General features: G+C 50.8%; 6 protein-coding genes across 6 annotated transcripts; 4 read left to right on the top strand and 2 right to left on the bottom strand.

Moving 5' to 3' along the window:
- Positions 1-104: 104 nt before the first annotated feature.
- Positions 105-746, top strand: MCYG_04484 (MIP-2A; the record flags this gene model as incomplete). The annotated part of the gene is made up of 2 exons (XM_002846701.1): positions 105-295; positions 359-746. The coding sequence occupies 2 exons, from the start codon at positions 105-107 to the stop codon at positions 744-746; spliced, it is 579 nt and encodes a 192-aa protein (XP_002846747.1).
- Positions 747-1,469: 723 nt separating this feature from the next.
- On the bottom strand, positions 1,470-2,780 carry MCYG_04483 (isochorismatase hydrolase; the record flags this gene model as incomplete). The annotated part of the gene is made up of 2 exons (XM_002846700.1): positions 1,470-2,107; positions 2,174-2,780. 2 exons carry the CDS (start codon positions 2,778-2,780, stop codon positions 1,470-1,472), a joined length of 1,245 nt encoding a protein of 414 aa, XP_002846746.1.
- Positions 2,781-3,549: 769 nt separating this feature from the next.
- On the top strand, positions 3,550-5,324 carry MCYG_04482 (hexokinase family protein; the record flags this gene model as incomplete). The annotated part of the gene is made up of 2 exons (XM_002846699.1): positions 3,550-4,070; positions 4,127-5,324. The coding sequence occupies 2 exons, from the start codon at positions 3,550-3,552 to the stop codon at positions 5,322-5,324; spliced, it is 1,719 nt and encodes a 572-aa protein (XP_002846745.1).
- A 611-nt stretch (positions 5,325-5,935) lies between these two features.
- On the top strand, positions 5,936-7,879 carry MCYG_04481 (nuclear distribution protein NudE; the record flags this gene model as incomplete). The annotated part of the gene is made up of 2 exons (XM_002846698.1): positions 5,936-6,169; positions 6,284-7,879. 2 exons carry the CDS (start codon positions 5,936-5,938, stop codon positions 7,877-7,879), a joined length of 1,830 nt encoding a protein of 609 aa, XP_002846744.1.
- A 1,399-nt stretch (positions 7,880-9,278) lies between these two features.
- On the top strand, positions 9,279-16,368 carry MCYG_04480 (acetyl-CoA carboxylase; the record flags this gene model as incomplete). The annotated part of the gene is made up of 5 exons (XM_002846697.1): positions 9,279-9,443; positions 9,505-9,675; positions 9,727-9,821; positions 9,876-14,368; positions 14,429-16,368. 5 exons carry the CDS (start codon positions 9,279-9,281, stop codon positions 16,366-16,368), a joined length of 6,864 nt encoding a protein of 2,287 aa, XP_002846743.1.
- A 532-nt stretch (positions 16,369-16,900) lies between these two features.
- MCYG_04479 (conserved hypothetical protein) lies at positions 16,901-20,888 on the bottom strand (the record flags this gene model as incomplete). Its single annotated transcript, XM_002846696.1, has 2 exons — positions 16,901-17,337; positions 17,399-20,888. 2 exons carry the CDS (start codon positions 20,886-20,888, stop codon positions 16,901-16,903), a joined length of 3,927 nt encoding a protein of 1,308 aa, XP_002846742.1.
- Positions 20,889-21,069: the final 181 nt, after the last annotated feature.

Below are 21,069 nucleotides of genomic sequence, written 5' to 3'. Positions count from 1 at the left end.
ATCCCAGACGTCACGTCGATCTTTTGGTTACAACAGCTTGAAGGGTTGAGAGACAACACGGCAGTGTACAAAGCGCGGGGTTATCGAGAAGACAGTGGTGCAGAATGTCATACTACTTTACGATCTTATCATCGACAGATGTACCACTCTTCAGCCTGGCATTTGGGACTTCCAAAGGGGGCGCAGATGGCATTGCTCGATTTCGATATGCTGATAACGAGAGATATATGAGCCAGTTCATTATACATGCAAGTCTGGATATCGTCGAGGAAGTTCAATGGACTAATGGAGCCATGTATGTTATTACTATTTTAAAACCGCTTTAACTCTGTGATGTTCTTCTAACCGTTCCAAACAGGTACCTCAAGCACATAGACACATACCCCCCAGCTTCAGCATATGTCTCTGCCTTCCTTACAGGAACAGGCGTTCGATTTATCCTACTACATCAACCCCCGCCTTCTGCCTCTCAGCCTGCCACAGGAGGATCTGGCGGCAGTAGCGGCGGCGGTCTCTCTGCCTCCGGTTTCTTATCAGGAGCTTCAGGGTCGTCACGCGGTTCATCGTCGTCGATAGCTCATAATCCTACCTCTCCACAGACAGAAGATGCCATTCGGCAGTTTATGAATGAAGTTTACGAGAATTGGGTGAAGGCGGCCATGAGTCCGTTTTATCGGCGGGGCATGGAGATTACAAGTCCTGCCTTTCGCGCCAGAGTGATGGCGGCGGGAAAGAAATGGCTGTAACCATGGCATGCGGGATGAATACACAATTCGCGCTTGAAAGAGGCCCGATATACACATTTTCGCACCACTGCCTTGATAGACAGGGAAATATGTACAGATGCGGCTGGGCCAGGCCTTTCAAGCTCCGAGATTTATGCACGAGATCCTATGCTTTTGGGTGGCAATTGGTACTATTGTCGCTCTATACTTCCTGTCGGACCTGGGCCCAGGGGTTACGCCATGTTTCTCCGGCCATCTCTGAGCTGAACGAATGTGTTCCTAGGATATGGACGTAAGCAGAGTTAGGCGATGGAGACTATGATGCTGCGCTTCAGTGGGTCAGTTGAAGATGTATAAACTCATAACTCGCTCGGCAGGCGTTAGAGCCTGTGTGCAAATAGGGCTATTAAAGCTCTGTTACCTTTGCTGTTTAGACCGAGTGAATGAACAAATATAATGAGCTCCAACTAATATGTTCAGTCCAACTTCCTTTGGCAAATTAAGAGGTATTAAGCCAGCCCGAAATTAGATACAAAAGAGCGTCCAGCCAGGAAGCAGAGCAATTGAAAACGATAACCTACTGTCAAGCCCATATATGACCCAAGCGCCATGACCCAACGCCATCAATGTGCCATACTAAGAACAAGAACCAAAATGAAAAAAAAAAAGAAGTAAAATGGCTTAGTAAACGCCGGAAGTAACCGAAATCCAAATATAGGGAGTCTTCATAAGATGTGGCATCAATTAAGAAACCATCATCTGCGGTGCCATCTTCTTCACCAGGAGACTCTTGAAATTATCCACAGCGTGCACAATATCGTCGATGCGTGAAGTGGCGCCCAGCAGCCCACCTTCCATCTTTACGCTATTACAGGCACTCAGATGGAGAGTGGGGTCGAGTGCTACGGCGCCGTCTTCCAGTAGCAGACAGTCGAACCCCTTGTCACAGCCTTCACGGAGGGTGCTCGCAACAGCGCCGTCTGTGGTCATGCCGACAACAACAAGGTTTTTAATACCTTTATTCCGTAGCAGGAGTTCGAAATCCGTGTGTGCAAACGCTCCACGCCCAGGTTTATCGATAATCGGTTCTCCCTCGATCGGATAGAGGTCTGGAACGATATCATGGCCTGGTTCGCCACGGATGAGGAAACGGCCTAGAGGGCCGGTGGACCCAACGCCCGAGGCTGTGGGGTTGTTATGGGAGCGAAAGTTCTCTCGAGTTGATAGGGTAGAGAGGTCTGATCTGTGGCCCTCGCGGGTGTGGTAGACTGGAAACCCAGCGGCTCGGAAGGCGTCCAGCAGCCGTCTGATCTTAGGGATTAGAGCCATTGCCGGCGTGACATCGTAGCCCTGATATGACATGTATCCTTCTTGCAAGCATACTAAAGGGGATATATATAGTTAGGGAAGATCTCAAGATTTGGCCAGGACAGGGGTGTGGAAGTTACCATCTCGCTGCATGTCGATGATTACCAGAGCGGTGGTGAAGGGGGTGAATGTGGCGTCATGAGGCCAATCGTATGGTACGGCTGTAACCTGGCCCTTCTTGACTCGGTGGTGAGGTGTCTGGCGCGGCTTATCCACGATAGCTCCATGGTTGTGTGACGGGTTCAGGACGGTGAGCGTCCAGATACCAGGATTCCCCGCCGCCACGAGCATGAAAGGACAATCCATCAGCCTAGACGTCCGCTTCCGCTTCCGCGTCTCCTCCGTCAGCCCATTGCGGGGCCTATACTGGCCTCCGCGATCACATCTCAACCAGACCTTCGCGGTTCGCCCTGGTTTCTTTTCGGTGGGCGTGCTCGACGACTTGACGACGACATTGTACCCGTGTGCCTTTGCGTGAGCATGGACTGACGCTATCAACGACGCTTTATCAGGATATGTGCCCTCTGGGGGCGGCACGAGGTCATCGACGGGCGACAGGTCGGGGATATCCTGTAGATCGCTAGGCGCATCGAGGTTCAAGTCCGTGGGGTCCGCCATGCTCGCCGCATGGCCGGGTGAAGCGGACTGCCCTTCTTTCCAGAAGTTAGCACCATTGCGAGCAAGCATATGTATAGACAGCAGCAAGTGCGCCGGGATTGTCTGGGAGGAAAAAAGCGGGTAGGATAGTATGCGTTATGGGCCAAGGTTCGCCGTGCGTGGAGGTATGAAGGAAAAGCTGTGGTGGTGCCAGGTAGTTTAAAGCCGGCGCCTGGCGGGTTTGCCGAGGGAGGCGCTTAGCCGCAGAAGGATAAAACACTCACCTAACCCGCAAGACGAGAAAAGCTCGCTGATGTCTGCGTTGGTGTCTTTCTTTATACAACTCGCACTTGTTTATCCACCACGTCGTTTTTCTTCTTCTTCTTTTCTTTTCTTTTCATCTTCGACTTTTTTTTTTTTTCTTTCTGCTTTTTTTTTCTTGCTGGCGAAAAGGCGCGGTCATGTGACGCTTACTCAGCAAGAGCCTCGAGGGTATAAAAAGACGAAGAAACGAACGAAAAGACGAAGAAGAAGAAGAAGTTCTCGTATATTTTTATATGGTTTAGTTATCGGGCCTGGTCGATGCTTGTATTGAGAGGCTATAGCAAGTTGGCGGGCCTGGTAGATGTTCGCAGACAATAGGTTCGCCACTGACAGGCTGAAACAGCTAACCTTTATAAATACGAGTTGGGGTTGACCAGAGACCTTGACGGATATATGGATGCTTGAGGAATATATCAAGATGTGACCAACCCCGGGAACCCGCCTGTCTGGTGCTATCTCGTGCTAATATGCGTTTAGGTGCAAGCTGGAGACTCCCTCCTTACCGTCAAGTTTGCATGGAGGGGAGCTGCTGACGATGATACCCAGCATAGACAGCTTTGTCCCCAGCACAGATGTAGAGGACAGTAATGATGACGACGATATAGTCAACTTTTTGAAGCCGCTGGCTCTGGACAATAGCACAGTATATGACCTTGCGTACCGCTTCTCGAGGAAGTTCAAGGACGTTGCTGCGAATTCTCTGGAGCAGTTCTTTCCTACTGCCGTCACCCGTCTCCCCACGGGACAGGAGACCGGCCACTATCTAGCTGCCTACGTCGGCCTCTCGTACCTTCGGGTTGCTTTTATCGATCTGCTCGGTCCGTCCGTGCGAGCAGCCAGAGTTAACGATAAAGACGGTGTCATCTCGCCGCATGTAAGACGGACACTCGAGAAGGCGTGGCCCATAGAGGAACGTCTGAAAAAGGATAACGCCAAAGATCTATTTGCTTGGATCGGAGACCGTGTCGCTGAGGTTGTGGCCGACAGCTTGGAGCCGATGGGAAGTAGCTCTCCTCCGTCTGTAGATATGGGTATCTCATTTTGTTTCCCGATAAAGTACGTCATCTCACCGTTCTCTTTTTTTTGCTGGTCTTGAGCTAACGTTGTACTAGACAGGGAAACCTTAATGAGGCAATACTGATGCCTACTGGCAAAGGATTCGCCATTAATTCAGACCTCAATCTTCGAGAAGCTCTGCTGGACGGTTATGATCGTCATATACGGCGCTCCAACCGCGAGTTTGACCCGGACACAAAGCGGCTGCGGCGCAGTGGATTGCCTACGTTGAGAGTGGTAGCCATCACAAACGATACCGTTGGGACGCTGGCGTCTCTGGCATATTCTGTGCCATCACTCCCTAACAGCCGGGCTGTCATGGGCCTCATCGTCGGCTCGGGGTGCAACGCCACCATTCTGATGAAGATGGACGCCCTCAACGAGAAGAAAACCCATCCGGTCCGAGTCAATCAACCCGATGCAACGGAGGTGCTGGTTAGCACGGAATGGACTCTCCGCGACTCTTCTATCCCGCTGCTAGAGCTCGCCATTGCTACAGAGTGGGATATCGAACTTTCAGAAGGAAGCAGCCGGCCGGGTTTCCAGCCTTTGGAATACATGGTCGGTGGCCGGTACATAGGCGAATTAGTCCGTATCATCGCTTGCGACTACCTTGAAAACGTCCGCGGGGTCCCTCATGAGGCACTTCCTGTCAACCTGGTTGAGCCGTACCGCCTCACAACCGATCTACTCTCTCTCACCGTCGCCTCAACCTCTGCTACAAAGGAGAGTCTTGCCTCTGAGCTGCGAACCAAACTCCCACCCCCTCCTTCGTCCCATGCGTGGAACTGGACCGCAGAGACAGCAGGTGTTTTACGCACCATCGCAGCAACCGTACAGACTCGATCTGCCGCGCTAGTTGCCGCTGCCACCGCTGGCCTACTCGCGTGTACGGGACACATCCACCTACGCAGCCTCGAGGAAATAGCCTCCATTCCACATACGCCCACCCAGGACGCCATCTCTTTCCTTCAGCCAAGCGACCTCCGGAGCCCAGAGGAGCTGGTCGTTGGCTTCTCGGGGGGTGTAATACAGCACTATCCGAGGTACAAGGAGCATGTGCAGAGCTATATCGACCAGATACTCTTGCGCGGTGGGCCTCAGGACGGAGGGAAGAGCATCTTCCTCCGGGAAGCAAGTGATGGCGGTATAATCGGCGTAGGTGTCCTGGCCGGCACCACCAAGGGAAGGATCGAAACCATCACCGGAGCTGGTCTCAAGGCTGTGCAGGGCGCAAGAGATCCTCAGTCATGATATACTATGGCTTTACGTTGCAATTTCATGGCATATATTGGTTATCTTCAGGGTATCTTGTACAGTAACACTTAATATATCACCATCTCTATCCTATCATCTGTCATCCGTCATCTGCCATCTATCACTATACTCTATCACCCTACTCTGTATGTCTTGATGCCTTCACGTGACGGTTGTCATGGTATCGCTGAGTCAGCAAGTCATCAAACATCAAACAACAACAAGAACGAAAGCCGGAAATGAAGGAAACGAAGACGATGAGAAGAGGAAGAAGAAGAAGAATCGCGAGACAGACCAACGACTTCGACTTCCGACGGCGAGAGGACGGTAGACGGACGGGTAAGTAGCAAGGTAAGCAGGCAGGTTCCTCCCCCAACATCTGTGGCCTCTCCCTTCACCGAGTATCTTGAGGATACCCAAAGGTCTTCTTACGTCAACGACTCCCCCTTGGGCGCAAAATTAAAAAAGAACGGCCGTCTTTTTCATCCGTCTGGCCGAGCAGTCTATATACTACAAGACGGTCGCGATATCGGATAGCTCTGGCAGTCCTTGCGAGGATACGCTCAAACGTCGATAATCCCAGAGAGAGCGGTTTCAGGCCAGAAAACATGGCGGTGGAAGATCCTCCGTCATCGCCGCCCAATGCAAAGACCAACACTGCCGACGCTATCGCTTACTACAAGTCGCAGTATGAGCTACTCGAAGCTGAACTGGCTGATTTCCAGTCATCGAGTCGTGAGCTCGAAGCTGAACTAGAGAAGGACATTGAGGCGTCGGAGAAGAGGGAGCGGAAGCTGAAGGAGAAGGTCGAGAGTCTGGGATACGAGGTCGAGGAGTGGAAGGTGAGCTTCAGTATATATATATATGTATAATATATAGCGCATGACTGTCTTACTGACAAGTTGGTTGGATAGACGAAATATAAACAAGCAAAGACGGAGGCGAACTCGGTTCAGAACAAGCTGCAGAAGGAGATCACTACGCTACGAGACGCAAACCGGACTCTGCAGCTGAAGCTCAGGGACACAGAAGTGGCCAACGATGACTTTGAGAGACAGGCCCGGAACACGACGTCTTCGCTAGAGGATGTGGAATCCAAGTACAACATGTCGATTGAGCGAGGGGTGTTGCTCGAGGAAGAGATCAAGAATGGCGAACAGGAGCGGGAGGAGCTGCGTATCCGGGAGCAGCGACTGCGTGACGAACTGGCAGATCTCAAGGTAGAAACCCATATTGTCCAGGAGAAACTGCGAAAGGCAGAAGCCGCTCTGGAACGAAAGGCGAAGCTGTCGCTGTTGGACTCAAGTTCGACAAATGGCCATCACATCGATCCAGCGGGCCACTCACCAACAACGACTGCCTCTTCACCCATTGCAACGCCATTGACGAAATCTGCCTCGTCTGTTGCATCTGAGATCGCTACTCCTCCGTCTCCGCCTTTCTCTGAGTCGTCGACGAACGGGACGTTCAGAGGCGGCACCCCGAACATGCCGCGATCCCGCGTCTCCATATCCGAGTCTAGCACTCTATCAAAACACCAAAAGTCGGCCTCGCGGTCCTCACGTCACTCCCGGGTGCCGTCAGTATCCATGGGGAGCACCACCGGCCGCCTGACCCCGTCTGCGGGACGACGGACTACTTCCACCAGCGTTCCCAAGTCAAGCTCGCTCTACCAGATCCGCGGCCTGATCGGGAAGATGCAAAAGCTGGAGGAGCGCGTACAGTCTGCCCGATCTCGACTGCCAGCACCGGTCGACACGCCACCTCGAGCGTCCCCTCGCACCAGCTCTGCCATGAGCCATCCGTTCATGCCGTCGTCGGTGACGGTACGCAGCAACAGAAAACGATCGAACGGCAGCGTCGCGAGCAGCTCCACCAAGGACGAGACGCCAGTCACCCCGGCACCCCGTCCCCCACAGGGGAGGAACTCGTTCGGTGGCCCAGCACCCGCGTTGTCGACCCCTTCGCGGCCAGGCAGTCGCACAAGCATGTCGTCACGTTGCTCTGCCAGCAACATGACCTCGTCAAGCAGCGTCGCCCAAGCTCGCCCGGAGTCTCGCCAGAGCCAAAACAGCTCTCGCACCCCAGGACACTACACCGCCAACTCGCTCAACATGAGCATGTCCAGCATCACCGACTCTCAGCAGAACCACCACCACCACCACCAGCATCACCCATCCGTCAGCAGCACCGGCAGCAGCGGTGGCATCCGCCGCCCACGCTCGTCGCTAAGCAACTACAACCCATCCGCCAGCATGTCGTACATCGACGAAGACAACGCCGAAATGGACCTGAGTATGCACACGCCCACTCCACGACGCTACGACTACTCCGGCTCCGGCAGCTCTATCCCAACCCCTGCTGCCCTGAAGAGACGAACCAGCGGCGGCATGTCTTCTATACCTACGCCAGCCAACCTAACCCCTCGACGCACCAGCTCAGCCCTCGGAAGGAGAGATGGCGATATGCCTCCGCCGTCAGCTGGCAGGAGGAAGGCATCCATGACGCCTCGACCATCCTCCTCCCTGGGCAGCCTGGGCGAGACATACTAACGTATCGATTTCCTACTAAGCCTAATGAATATAGCAAACCATCGTTTCCCGCGCCTTTCTTCCCTGCATATATTACATGCCTCTCTCGCCATCTAGCCGCGGCGAATAATACGGGGGGGGGGGGGGGAGGACCGGACAGTTTTATCCATCCCCAACCCCCAGCTTACCAACTTTACTACCAAACCTGACTTTTACTTCTTCACATCTACTTTCCTAATCATCATCAGCCCTTCCACTCTTTCAGAGCATTATCATCTTAGATAAATAATGACCCATGTGTTTCGTTCCTTTGTTCATGCCACTTATACCCTATCCTTCATCTCCAGGCCACCATGTATGTACACCCACGCTAGAGAATAATACTACCCTGTCCTACTTTCTCGGAGCATTTCTATTTAGCCCTCTTCCTGCATCGTGCATCTTGTTCCTTGTCAGCCTTACTGCTATATCTCTAGCAGCTATCAAACCGTGCTTTACGTAAACTCTCCGCCCTTTTTCTCTATAAAACTTTAGCCTCGGCATGGCGCGCCGAGCCTTACCTAAGCCTTGCTTAGTCAGTGACAGAAGAAGCTAGCGTCGTTTTCTGTTGGGGGGAAAACTCGGGCCCGGTTGAGTATGAGTAAGCAGAGGGACGCATAGACAAGACGCATAGAAGGAGAGTAGAAGGAGTAGAAGAGTATATGTATAGAAGGTGTATGTATAGAAGGTATATGTATAGAAGGTATATGTATACAAGGTATATGTATAGAAGGTATAGATGTATAGAAGATGTATGGACGGTGTGTATAGATGCAGCGTTGATGACTTTGAGCGGATGTTTTCACTCAGCTCAACGTCCAAAAAGCTCCTTGCGCGGGTGGATATAAAGCGGGTAAGGACGTTACGGTAAGTTACATCGCATATGTGCGGGGCCATAAAGTTTAGTACAGTATCAATACACCATCAATACGCAACAAGCTCGATCGCCCGATTGGGAAGCAAGAACAACTTTTCTTCTTCTTCAACTTCTTCTTCTTCCTCCTTTTTCTTCTTCCTCTCATCCTCTCATACTTCTACATCTTCTTCTTCTGCTTCTGCTTCTTCTTCTCTTCCCACTCCTGCGTAGAGCCGCATTCTCACCCTAATTCTTCTTGCTCTTCTCTTCTCTTCACTCCTTGCGCAGTTCCATTGCCATTGCCGGATGGTAGCAGACAGCTGGCGGCGTTCAGGCTAAAGAGAGACACGATACAAGATAGACAGCACACAGACAAGACCGTTGAACCCTTCCGGACACAGAGAATAAAAGAGACGAGACGAGACTGAGCTCGGAGTCCGAATCCAAGAAACTCTCCGAATCCCCTCTCCCATAAAAGAATACAATCTCACGATATACAAGACCTCCTATAAACAATCAGTCACCATGCCGGAAAGCAATTCAGCGTCTGTCAATGGCTACGGTAGCGCGTACGCTGCCAAACATAATCTCCCTTCACATTTTATCGGTGGAAATCGGTTGGATCTAGCTCCTCCGGGTGCGGTCAAGGACTTTGTGGCTAAGAATGACGGCCACTCTGTCATTACATCTGTATGTTTTTTTTTTTTCTACTCTGGATGCTTGCGAGTGAATAATTGGCTAATATGCGCAGGTCTTGATTGCAAACAACGGTATTGCGGCCGTCAAGGAAATTCGATCAGTGCGGAAATGGGCGTACGAGACCTTTGGCGATGAGCGGGCGATCCAGTTTACCGTCATGGCCACGCCGGAGGACTTGAGGGCGAATGCAGACTATATTCGTATGGCAGATCAATACGTAGAGGTTGGTGGTTCTATGATATGGTCGGAGAAAGCGGGCACTGACTCTGGATAGGTCCCTGGTGGAACTAATAATAATAATTACGCAAACGTCGAGCTGATCGTCGACGTTGCGGAACGAACGGGTGTTCATGCAGTCTGGGCTGGATGGTAAGTGTTTTGGCGTTATTGCATGCGTTGACGCACGGCTAATAATCCCTCCAGGGGACATGCGTCTGAAAACCCCAAGCTCCCCGAATCCCTTGCCGCTTCACCCAAGAAGATCATCTTCATCGGTCCTCCTGGTAATGCGATGCGCTCTCTCGGAGATAAGATCTCTTCTACGATAGTTGCTCAGCACGCGGGGGTTCCCTGCATTCCGTGGTCGGGCACGGGCGTAGATGAGGTCAAAGTCGATGAGGAGGGCATCGTTACCGTGGATGACAGTGTTTATGATCAGGGCTGCACCCATTCTCACGAGGAAGGCCTCAAGAAGGCTCGCGAGATCGGATTCCCGGTCATGGTCAAGGCTTCTGAGGGTGGTGGTGGAAAGGGTATCCGCAAGGTTGACTCTGAAGAGAACTTTGAGGCTCTCTATAATGCCGCTGCTAGTGAGATTCCTGGATCTCCCATCTTCATCATGAAGCTTGCTGGAAACGCTAGACACTTGGAAGTCCAGCTTCTCGCTGATCAGTATGGCAACAACATCTCCCTCTTTGGCCGTGATTGCTCTGTCCAGCGAAGACACCAGAAGATCATTGAGGAGGCCCCCGTTACCGTCGCTAAACAGGCTACCTTCCAGGAGATGGAGAAGGCTGCCGTTCGCCTCGGTCGTCTTGTAGGCTACGTCTCTGCTGGTACCGTCGAATACCTCTACTCCCATGCGGATGACAAGTTCTACTTCCTCGAGCTCAACCCTCGTCTACAAGTCGAGCATCCTACCACCGAGATGGTCACCGGAGTTAACCTGCCAGCTGCCCAGCTCCAGATTGCCATGGGTCTTCCTCTCCACCGCATCCGTGACATTCGTCTTCTCTATGGTGTCGACCCCAACACCTCTTCCGCCATCGACTTCGGCTTCTCCAACGAGGAGAGCACCAAGGTTCAGCGTCGTCCCCAGCCAAAGGGCCATACCACCGCTTGCAGAATCACGTCCGAGGATCCGGGTGAGGGCTTCAAGCCTTCCAGCGGTACGATGCACGAACTGAACTTCCGAAGTTCCTCGAACGTCTGGGGCTATTTCTCTGTGGGTACTGCTGGCGGAATCCACAGTTTCTCTGACTCCCAGTTCGGTCACATCTTCGCCTACGGAGAGAACCGATCTGCTTCTAGAAAGCACATGGTTGTTGCTCTCAAGGAATTGAGTATTCGTGGTGACTTTAGAACTACGGTTGAGTATCTGATTAAGCTGCTTGAAACTCCTGCTTTCGAGGACAACACCATCACCACCGGATGGCTGGACGAGCTCATCACCAAGAAACTGACCGCTGAGCGCCCGGACCCAATGGTCGCCGTCATCTGTGGTGCCATGACAAAAGCCCACTTGGCTAGCGAAGCCTGCGAGTCTGAATACCGCAAGGGTATTGAGAAGGGTCAGGTACCTGCCAAAGACGTCCTCAGCACCGTCTTCCCAATTGACTTCATCTATGAAGGCTCGCGCTATAAGTTCACCGCTACTCGCTCCAGCATCGACAGCTATCATTTGTACATCAACGGTAGCAAGTGCACTGTTGGTGTTCGTGCACTAGCTGACGGTGGACTTCTCATCCTGCTCGACGGACGAAGCCACAACGTCTACTGGAAGGAAGAAGCGGCTGCCACCCGTCTCTCCGTCGATGGCAAGACCTGTCTTCTTGAGCAGGAGAATGACCCCACCCAGCTCCGAACTCCTAGCCCTGGTAAGCTAGTCAAGTTCACCGTTGAGAACGGAGAACACGTCCGTGCCGGTGAAGCATTCGCTGAAGTTGAGGTCATGAAAATGTACATGCCCTTGATCGCCCAGGAGGATGGTGTCGTTCAATTCATCAAGCAGCCCGGAGCTACTCTCGAAGCTGGAGATATTCTTGGTATCCTCGCCCTTGACGACCCATCCCGGGTCAAGCACGCCTCTCCATTCACCGGCCAACTCCCTGAGCTCGGTCCACCACAGGTGCTGGGTAACAAGCCTCCACAGCGCTTCATGGTTCTCCTCAAGATTCTCCAGGATATCCTGCGTGGATATGACAATCAAGTCATCATGGGAAGCACCTTGAACGAACTCGTTGAGGTCTTGCGCAACCCAGAACTTCCATATGGAGAATGGAACGCATATGCTTCTGCCCTGCACTCTCGCATGCCACAGAAACTCGATGCCCAGATGACACAGGTCATTGAGCGTGCAAAGACCCGCAAAGCGGATTTCCCAGCTGCCCAACTCCTCAAGACCGTTACCCGCTTTATCGACGAGAACGTCAAGGCTGCCGATGCCGACACCCTGCGAGCTACCATTGCGCCTCTCCTTCAAATCATTGAGCGCTACAAGGAGGGCCTCAAGGTGCAGGAGTACAAGATCATCGTCTCCCTGCTTGAACAATACTGGGAGGTCGAGCGCTTGTTCGCACAAGGCAATACTCGTGATGAGAGCGTTATCCTGAAACTCCGTGACGAGAACAAGGATGACATCTCAAAGGTCATTCAGATTGTGCTTTCGCATAGCAAGATCGGATCCAAGAACAACCTCATCCTCGCCATTCTTGACATGTATCGTCCCAACAAGCCTAATGTTGGCAACGTTGCAAACTACCTCAAGGCTATCCTCCGCAAGTTGGCTGAACTTGAGTCTCGCGCAACCGCCAAGGTTGCTCTGAAAGCCCGTGAGGTGCTTATCCAGTGTGCTCTTCCCTCTCTCGAGGAGCGAGTTGCTCAGATGGAACACATCTTGCGTTCTTCTGTGATTGAGTCCAAATACGGAGAGACTGGCTGGGATCACAGAGAACCTGACCTTAATGTTCTCAAGGAAGTCGTTGACTCCAAGTACACTGTCTTCGATGTCCTGCCGCTCTTCTTCGCTCACAACGATCAGTGGGTCTCCCTCGCAGCATTGGAAGTCTATGTTCGTCGCGCTTATCGTGCCTATGCCCTTAAGGGCATCGAATACCATAACACAAGCGAAGCACCATACTTCGTCTCTTGGGACTTTATCCTCCGCAAAGTGCCCCATTCCGAATTCGGTTTGTCCGCCCAATCAACTGTGTCATCTGTTCCAGGCACGCCAATCTCAGAAATCAATCCCTTCAAGAAGATTGGATCTATCAGCGACATGGCCTTCGCCAACAAGGGATTGGGTCCCGACGAGGCGACGAGAAAGGGTGTTTTGATTCCTGCGCACTATCTCGACGAAGCTGAGGAGGTTCTCTACAAGGCACTTAGTGTCTTCCCACGCGTCACTCCTGCTTCAGCCAAGCCAAAGAAGAACGGTTCTCTGCCTGATCGTAGCAGGCCTGTGCCACGTTCTGAGCCTGATGAAGAACTTACTGGTGTCTGCAACGTTGCCATCCGTGACGTTGAAGATTTGGATGACTCCGAGCTCGCTTCTCGCCTTACCGCCCTTGTCAACGATGCAAAGGCTGAACTGCTTGCTCGTGGAATTCGCCGTCTAACCTTTGTCTGCGGCCATGAGGATGGCAGTTATCCCGGCTACTTCACCTTCCGTGGACCAACCTATACCGAAGACGTCAGTATCCGCCACAGTGAACCAGCACTTGCCTTCCAGCTTGAACTTGGCCGTCTGTCTAAATTCAAGATCAAGCCTGTCTTTACTGAAAATCGTAACCTGCACGTTTACGAGGCTATTGGTAAAGGCCCAGAGCTTAGTGATAATGCGGTTGACAAGCGCTACTTCACTCGTGCTGTCGTCCGCCCCGGCAGACTACGTGATGACATCCCAACAGCAGAGTATCTTATTTCTGAAGCCGACAACCTAATGACTGATATTCTTGACGCCCTTGAGATTATTGGCAACAACAACTCCGATCTCAACCACATCTTCATTAACTTCACTCCTGTCTTCCCCTTGCAGCCAACTGACGTCGAGAAGGCCCTGGCTGGCTTCCTCGAGCGTTTCGGCCGCCGTCTCTGGCGCCTTCGCGTCACTGGCGCTGAGATCCGTATCCTCTGCACTGACCCCGCCACTGGTTCACCTTACCCTCTCAGGGTGGTGATCACTAACACCTCTGGCTACATCATCCAAGTTGAGCTTTACGTTGAGCGTAAGTCTGAAAAGGGAGAATGGATCTTCCACTCCATCGGCGGCACTACCAAGATTGGATCCATGCACTTGCGTCCCGTCTCGACTCCTTACCCAACCAAGGAATGGCTACAGCCCAAGCGTTACAAGGCCCATCTCATGGGTACTCAGTACGTGTACGATTTCCCAGAGCTGTTCCGTCAAGCCTTCCAGAACAGCTGGGCTTCTGCCATCGCTGATCATCCTGCCTTGGCTGAGAAGAGGCCTCCTCCAGGGGCATGCATCGAATACTCTGAACTTGTTCTCGATGATAGAGATAACTTGGCTGAAGTCTCTCGTGAACCCGGAACTAACACCCATGGTATGGTTGGATGGTTGATCACGGCTAAGACGCCAGAATACCCTCGCGGAAGACGCTTCATTGTCGTTGCCAACGACATCACGTACCAGATCGGTTCTTTCGGACCACAGGAGGATAAGTTCTTCTACCAATGTACTGAATTGGCTAGAAAGTTGGGCATTCCTAGAATTTACTTGTCTGCTAACTCCGGAGCCCGTATTGGTATGGCTGATGAACTCATGTCTCAATTCAGTGTTGCTTGGAATAACCCTGAGAAGCCAGAGAGCGGATTCAAGTACCTTTACCTCACGCCAGAGGTAGAGAAGCGTCTTGAGAAGGAGAAGAAGAAGGATCTTATCACTGAGCTTATCACTGAAGATGGCGAGGAACGCTATAAGATCACCACCATCATTGGAGCTAAAGATGGCCTTGGTGTTGAGTGTCTCAGGGGTTCTGGTTTGATTGCCGGTGCCACCTCCAAGGCATATGAGGACATCTTCACCATCACTCTAGTCACCTGCCGCTCCGTCGGAATTGGTGCTTACCTCGTTCGCCTGGGTCACCGTGCCATTCAGGTTGAGGGCCAGCCCATCATTCTCACCGGCGCACCGGCTATCAACAAACTCCTTGGCCGCGAAGTGTATACCTCCAACTTGCAACTAGGCGGTACCCAAATCATGTACAAGAACGGTGTATCGCATATGACTGCCAACGACGACTTTGCCGGTATTACCAAGATTGTGGAATGGATGTCTTTCATCCCGGAGAAGAAGGGTGCTCCAATCCCCATTCGACCATCGGCTGACCCTTGGAACCGAGAGATTACATACTGCCCTCCACCCAAGCAACCGTATGACGTCCGTTGGATTATTGACGGAAAGGAAGACGATGAAGGATTCCTTTCTGGTCTCTTCGACAAGGGCTCCTTCGAAGAGGCCCTTGGTGGCTGGGCTAGAACTGTCGTTGTCGGCCGTGCTAGACTTGGAGGCATCCCTATGGGTGTTATCGCTGTTGAAACTCGATCTGTCGACTGTGTCACGCCAGCTGACCCTGCTAATCCTGATTCCATGGAAGTGCTCTCTACTGAAGCCGGAGGAGTCTGGTATCCCAACTCTGCATTCAAGACCGCCCAGGCTCTCAAGGACTTCAACAATGGTGAGCAACTGCCCGTCATGATCCTCGCTAACTGGCGTGGTTTCTCTGGTGGTCAACGTGACATGTACAATGAAGTTCTCAAGTACGGTTCTTACATTGTCGACGCCTTGGTTAAGTATGAGCAGCCCATCTTCGTCTACATCCCACCACACGGTGAACTCCGTGGTGGCTCCTGGGTCGTCATTGATCCAACCATCAACCCGGATCAGATGGAGATGTATGCCGATGTTGAAGCGCGCGGTGGTATTCTGGAGCCCGAAGGTATCGTCAACATTAAATACCGTCGCGATAAACAGCTCGATACCATGGCCCGTCTAGACCCCGAATATGGTGCCCTCCGCGAGTCTCTCAAGGACAAGTCTCTCGGCGCTGAGAAACTCTCCTCAATCAAAGCCCAGATGACCGAGCGCGAAGAAAGACTTCTGCCCGTATACATGCAGATTGCCCTCCAATTCGCGGACCTCCACGACCGTGCTGGCCGTATGGAAGCCAAGGGTACCATCCGCAAACCTCTTGAATGGAAGAACGCCCGTCGCTTCTTCTACTGGCGCCTCCGCCGTCGTCTTAGCGAAGAGGTCATTCTTAAGCGCATGGCAGCAACGACTCAAGCCTCCACTGCTGCCTCACAAACGCCGTCTACTACCGCCGCCACTTCCCCCATCCCCAGCCCTTCTAATACCCCATCTCCAGCCAACGTATCTAGCATCACCACTCCACGCTCACAGCGTGATGAGAACCTCACCAAACTCCAATCATGGACCGGAATCCCCGACGATGAATTCGAGTCAAATGACCGTGACGTCGCGATCTGGTATGAAGAAAACAAGAAAAATGTCTACGAGAAGATCGAGGCTCTCAAAACCGATGGCATTGCTGCTGAAGTTGCTGCTCTACTTATGGGTAACAAGGAAGGTGGTCTCCGCGGCGTACAGAAGGTTCTCAGCATGCTACCCGAGACAGAGAAGGCTGCTGTGCTGAAATACTTGGGCTCATCGTGATCTGACCATTTACTGCCGAAGCTTACATTTTCTGCTTCCTTTTCCATGTAATTAATCATCTTATTTTTTTTTGCTTTGCTTCATCTCTTCCACGGTTTTGTTTTGTTTCAACTTTCTCATCTGTATATTCTTTTCTTTTTTGGTCTTTATGTTTTATGTTATCATGAGATGAAGGGAAGTATTTATATAATGAGCTTAGAGACTTTTCTTATCATGCCAAAAAAAATCTATTAAAATTCATTTCGAATTATATCTTTATATCTAATTACAAATGTAGAAGCCAGTGATTCTGTTATGAAATCAGTCGATTTCCCAGAATGATGGGAATGGAAACTAGAATTACGGTGAAACGATACTACTGAACATTGCGAATGGGGGATGATTAGATGCGCAGGCATATGATACGGCAAATGTATTATTCTACCAGCTATGGGAATGTATATGAAGACAGCGTGTTTAAACTGGAAACTAGTAATGGGTATTGGGCGTTATAATAAATATATGCAAAAATATACAGCATAGATACAACATATCAAGCAATCTGTCGGCCCACACAAGCATGCGGCATGAGATGACTACTAGCTCTATAAGTCCCAGGAACATCTTTCGTAACACTTCCAACTCGGGGGTTGTTGCAAGCTGGTTCCTCAACAAGTGACAGCTTATGCAGGTCTACTGGAAGACGCTCTGCCATAACAGGAGTTGGCGGAAGCGGCTTCATCGAGTGAACAGGCAGAACTGATGGAGGAACTCCCTGCAAAGGTGCCGATGAAGAAGAGTCTTGATAGCATATCTCCTCATCACCGCCGGGAAGTTTTACACTGTAGGCGCAAAGTGTACGAGCAATATCATTGAGCAGGATCTCCATCGGTGCGATGTATGCACTGCGGCTCTTTTCAGACCACGCAAGGACATGGCCGCATACCTGACCTTTGTCGTTGAATACCCAAGCACCTGAATCTCCGGGTACTATAAAGAAGTGGTTTTGAGTACTTTGATAGATAAAACGAGGGACAGCGAGTGTACATACCTCCAAAATTCCCATCAACGCTAAAGCTGGTCGAGAAAGATTGGCGACCATACATCTTTACTAGTGTTAACGCCTTAGATATTCGTCCACTCTGGAAACCGCTCGTTCGGCCACAACACTGTACATTCAAGCCACCCAAGTCGCCAATCTTTGCAATCTTAGTTAAAGTCCGAAAGGAGCCGGTAGGGCCATATGGTTGTCTCCGGCTGGATCTTGAATCATTCCCTTGCGGTGATGATATGGGGACCAGATTTTTGACTTCCATCCTGTTTAAATCGATCTTGATAAGAGCCCAATCCACCTCATGTTTAATACCGTCTTTAGTCCATCGTCGAACTCCAGATGAAGCATGGACGAAGCCTAGGGAATGAGATGCAAGGTGCTCATCATCCTTATCTTCAGGGGTTGGAAAGAAATCCTCATGAACATCATCGAGTGCAGGCTGTGTGACCATGATTTTAGGCTCTTCGTCGGGCTCAACACCAACAGTATCACCAATGGAAGCTGCATCATCGTCATCAAAACCGCCATAATCGTCTCCTTCATCGCTGGAGTAACCGTCAGATAACCAGTGGTCATCAAATGATTCATCAAGACTATGTGCTATGGATTGGCCGTCATCACCGTCTTCATCATCTGAAAATTCTAATGGATAGGCGGCTTCAGGAAGGTTGTCATCACCCCATGAGAAGGTAGCGTTAGAGCTAGTGATCGCAGGGTTGAGTATGTAATTTGCGGCAGACCGTGGGGGATAATCTCCATCGTCATCATCGTATCCATCATCGTAATCATCGTCATCATCACATGGGGTATCTAGCATATGGTGAACTGTCATCCCATATGGTATACCATCCACAAGAATCGCGCCGCCGTATGAAACAGGTGGCAAATGTTCATCGTAGCGGAAGGCACCAATAGAAGCACCGCATATCGGTTTTCTTTGATATTTAGAATTAAAGTCGGGCGTGGAGACTTCCGGGGAAACAATGTGCTTGTTTGTCTGTGGTTTCCGGCGTTTCTTCCGTGGTACTTTGGATCGCTTTATATCTCCACGAATAACAATCAGATTCCAATTTTCGCGATCATATTCAAAGTATTTCTTCAATGCGGCGCGCACTTTTCGGACATTAGTACAAGTAACGCATATAGTTGTCTTAGCCGTGTCGATAGTTTCTCCAGCGACTAGTAGCGTTGCGCTACAGGATTCTGGTGAATCCTTTAGGATCTTCTGTAGAAGTTTACTTAATTTTGGCATCAAGGACTTATTCCAGGCTTGTAGGTGCTCTTCGGGTATATCCACGTTTGACCATTTCTTCATAGAGCGTTTGCGAGCCTTTTTCTCGTTGTTTTCGCATATTTCACTAATATTCTTCATGTCTGGGTTCGCAGAGTGGTCATATGACACATCGATGGAAACGGTTGGTTCCATGAACTGCAGACTTGGCTCTTTTGAAGGTATTTCATGAACCGATGATAACTCTGAGCCAAGTCCCAGGGGTGGAGGGAGAGAGTCTTCTAGGTCAGAGGCCGGAGGTGGTGAGAAGACATCAACACCGCAGCATTTCCAAAGAACCTTTCCAATTGTATAAACAAAATTTTTTGAGAATGTGTTCCAATCGTTCGAGCTGCTTGGGTCATGCCAGGGATAATGGTATGTCTGCGGAATTCTGAGGCCTAAATCGGCCATGGGCTCCGTTGATAAATGGAAGTTTGGAGCATCAAGGCAAATCTGGACTACTTGCATGTACGCGCCGCCACACTTAGCTGCCAGCTTCTTCACGTAGACGTTTTCAATCCTTGACTTGAACATGGAGTTATTGTATTTCAATTTCCATAGTCTCCCGATAGGTGTCCAGAGCCCTATCTCGAGTAGGACTAGGCCAAGACTGTATAGATCGTACGCCCAGGCAGATTTATCGGCATAAGATCTTCTATCATCAGGATGCCGGTACATACTTGATGATAAGGGTTCCGGGGGCGCAGTTTTGTCGTCACCGTCAAACTGGCAGAGGGAAGTAAGAAAAGGTCGTCGATAGTCTAGGTCCTGGTTATTTGTAGAGCCCGCATTGGACACATGGACCCCGGGAAATATCATAACATTGTTGCTGTTTATACTGCCATGAACCAGGTTTTGGCTCCGTAGATGTAGAGCTGATAGCACTAGGTTATACGCCAAAGCCAACCGATCTTCGAGGTTGGGTACGGGACCCTCCTGCTTGTCATCACCATTATGAAGAAGTGAAACGAGTGGTTTAGGTTGCATGGTATTGGAAGGCTGTTTGAGGAATGGGAAAGCATCGATGGGGGTCTGGTAGACGAACCCGTACCGGGAGTAAGTCATGTCAATATAATAACCAATAAATCTCAATAAGCCAAGATGAGAAACCCTTGAATTTTCTATCAAGCGATCAAGGGTCTGGCTTATAGACTTCAAGCGCTGCTTCAATGGGTGAGAAAGGGAGCGTTGTGCTTCCATCAAAATTGGCAAAAATTCGACCATCACTGGGATGGAAGCCCCATGGCAACTTCCCGCTATGCAAGATGGGATAGCTTCTCTATTGATATACCCCACTGCTCTAGAAGTGGTTGAGGCGGCAATGGCTTCATATGGAGGAGGAGTCGTGGCATGCGAGATATGCTCTTTCGAAAGGCTCAATGCACTGCGATCCAGGTAGAATTCCCCATTAGGTTGAGTTTGGAGCGGCTGTTTCTGGAATGGGAGCGGCTGTTGCTGGAATGCCTCCGTATTCATGGCGGCGAGAGCGGGGTCAACATGCATTCTAATAAAAGGGTTCCCTGCAGGCATATCCTGAGTGGTTTGTGTTGGAGAAATTTCGTGATGGTAAGCTGGTCTGCTACCGGCAGATTTCGAGGATATCAGTTTTGGACGAAGGGCTTCTTTGGCTTCTTTAGAATGTTTCTCTAAGTTGCGGTGATGAGTGTATTTTTCATTCTGGGGTGTATTTGAAGTTATGCCCATGCTCATGTCTCTCCTCGATGCCGATAAATCATAAAGGGTATCGATGTGGGATGTTAACTCTTCCAACAATACTTTAGATCGAGATATCTCTGCTTCTGTCCAGGTTGTCTTCACGCCACCAGTCGCACCAGACGGGTAACTTCCGTCAGTAACCTTGCCACCCAGTCCATCTGGTGACATGGCTGGAGTATTAGGGTGTTGTAGTCGCTCTGCTTCATTGAGAAGTTTCTGGATAGAAGACATGACACCGGCGACCACATCGCTGAATCCAGCTTCCGTCAAGGCTTCATCGATATCATTTGGTTGCGCTGCACTGGCATCGCTCCAGTCTAGACCCCACGCTAGCAGTCTATCCTTTTGAGTGCGAAAATGACGGTTGAGCGATACAAGCTCTGGATCATCGTTCGGCCTGGCAGCTGTAGTAACGCTCTCACAAGATGATTTGGTGTCAGTATACAGCTTCGTCAGCCGTCGCTGTAGAAAAGCGCTGCCGTGTCGTAGGACCGACATGACGTCGAGATTGGCACTTGAATACTCAGCAATAAAGTTGTGGTGAGATTCTCATTATTTTAGGAGAGAGACTGCCTTGAATATGATATATAAACCAACCTATCTCGCTGGGATAATGATGTTGCTTCTCTTGCGGCTGTGCTTGCGCCGTCGATGGCAAGGTTGTCGTCTATATATATCG

Source organism: Microsporum canis, genomic scaffold, assembly GCF_000151145.1.
Source record: "Microsporum canis CBS 113480 supercont1.4 genomic scaffold, whole genome shotgun sequence".
NCBI classification, from domain to species: Eukaryota; Fungi; Ascomycota; class Eurotiomycetes; order Onygenales; family Arthrodermataceae; genus Microsporum; species Microsporum canis.
The sequence above is the reverse complement of the archived record's forward strand: the minus strand, read 5'-3'. Positions and strand labels throughout refer to the sequence as shown.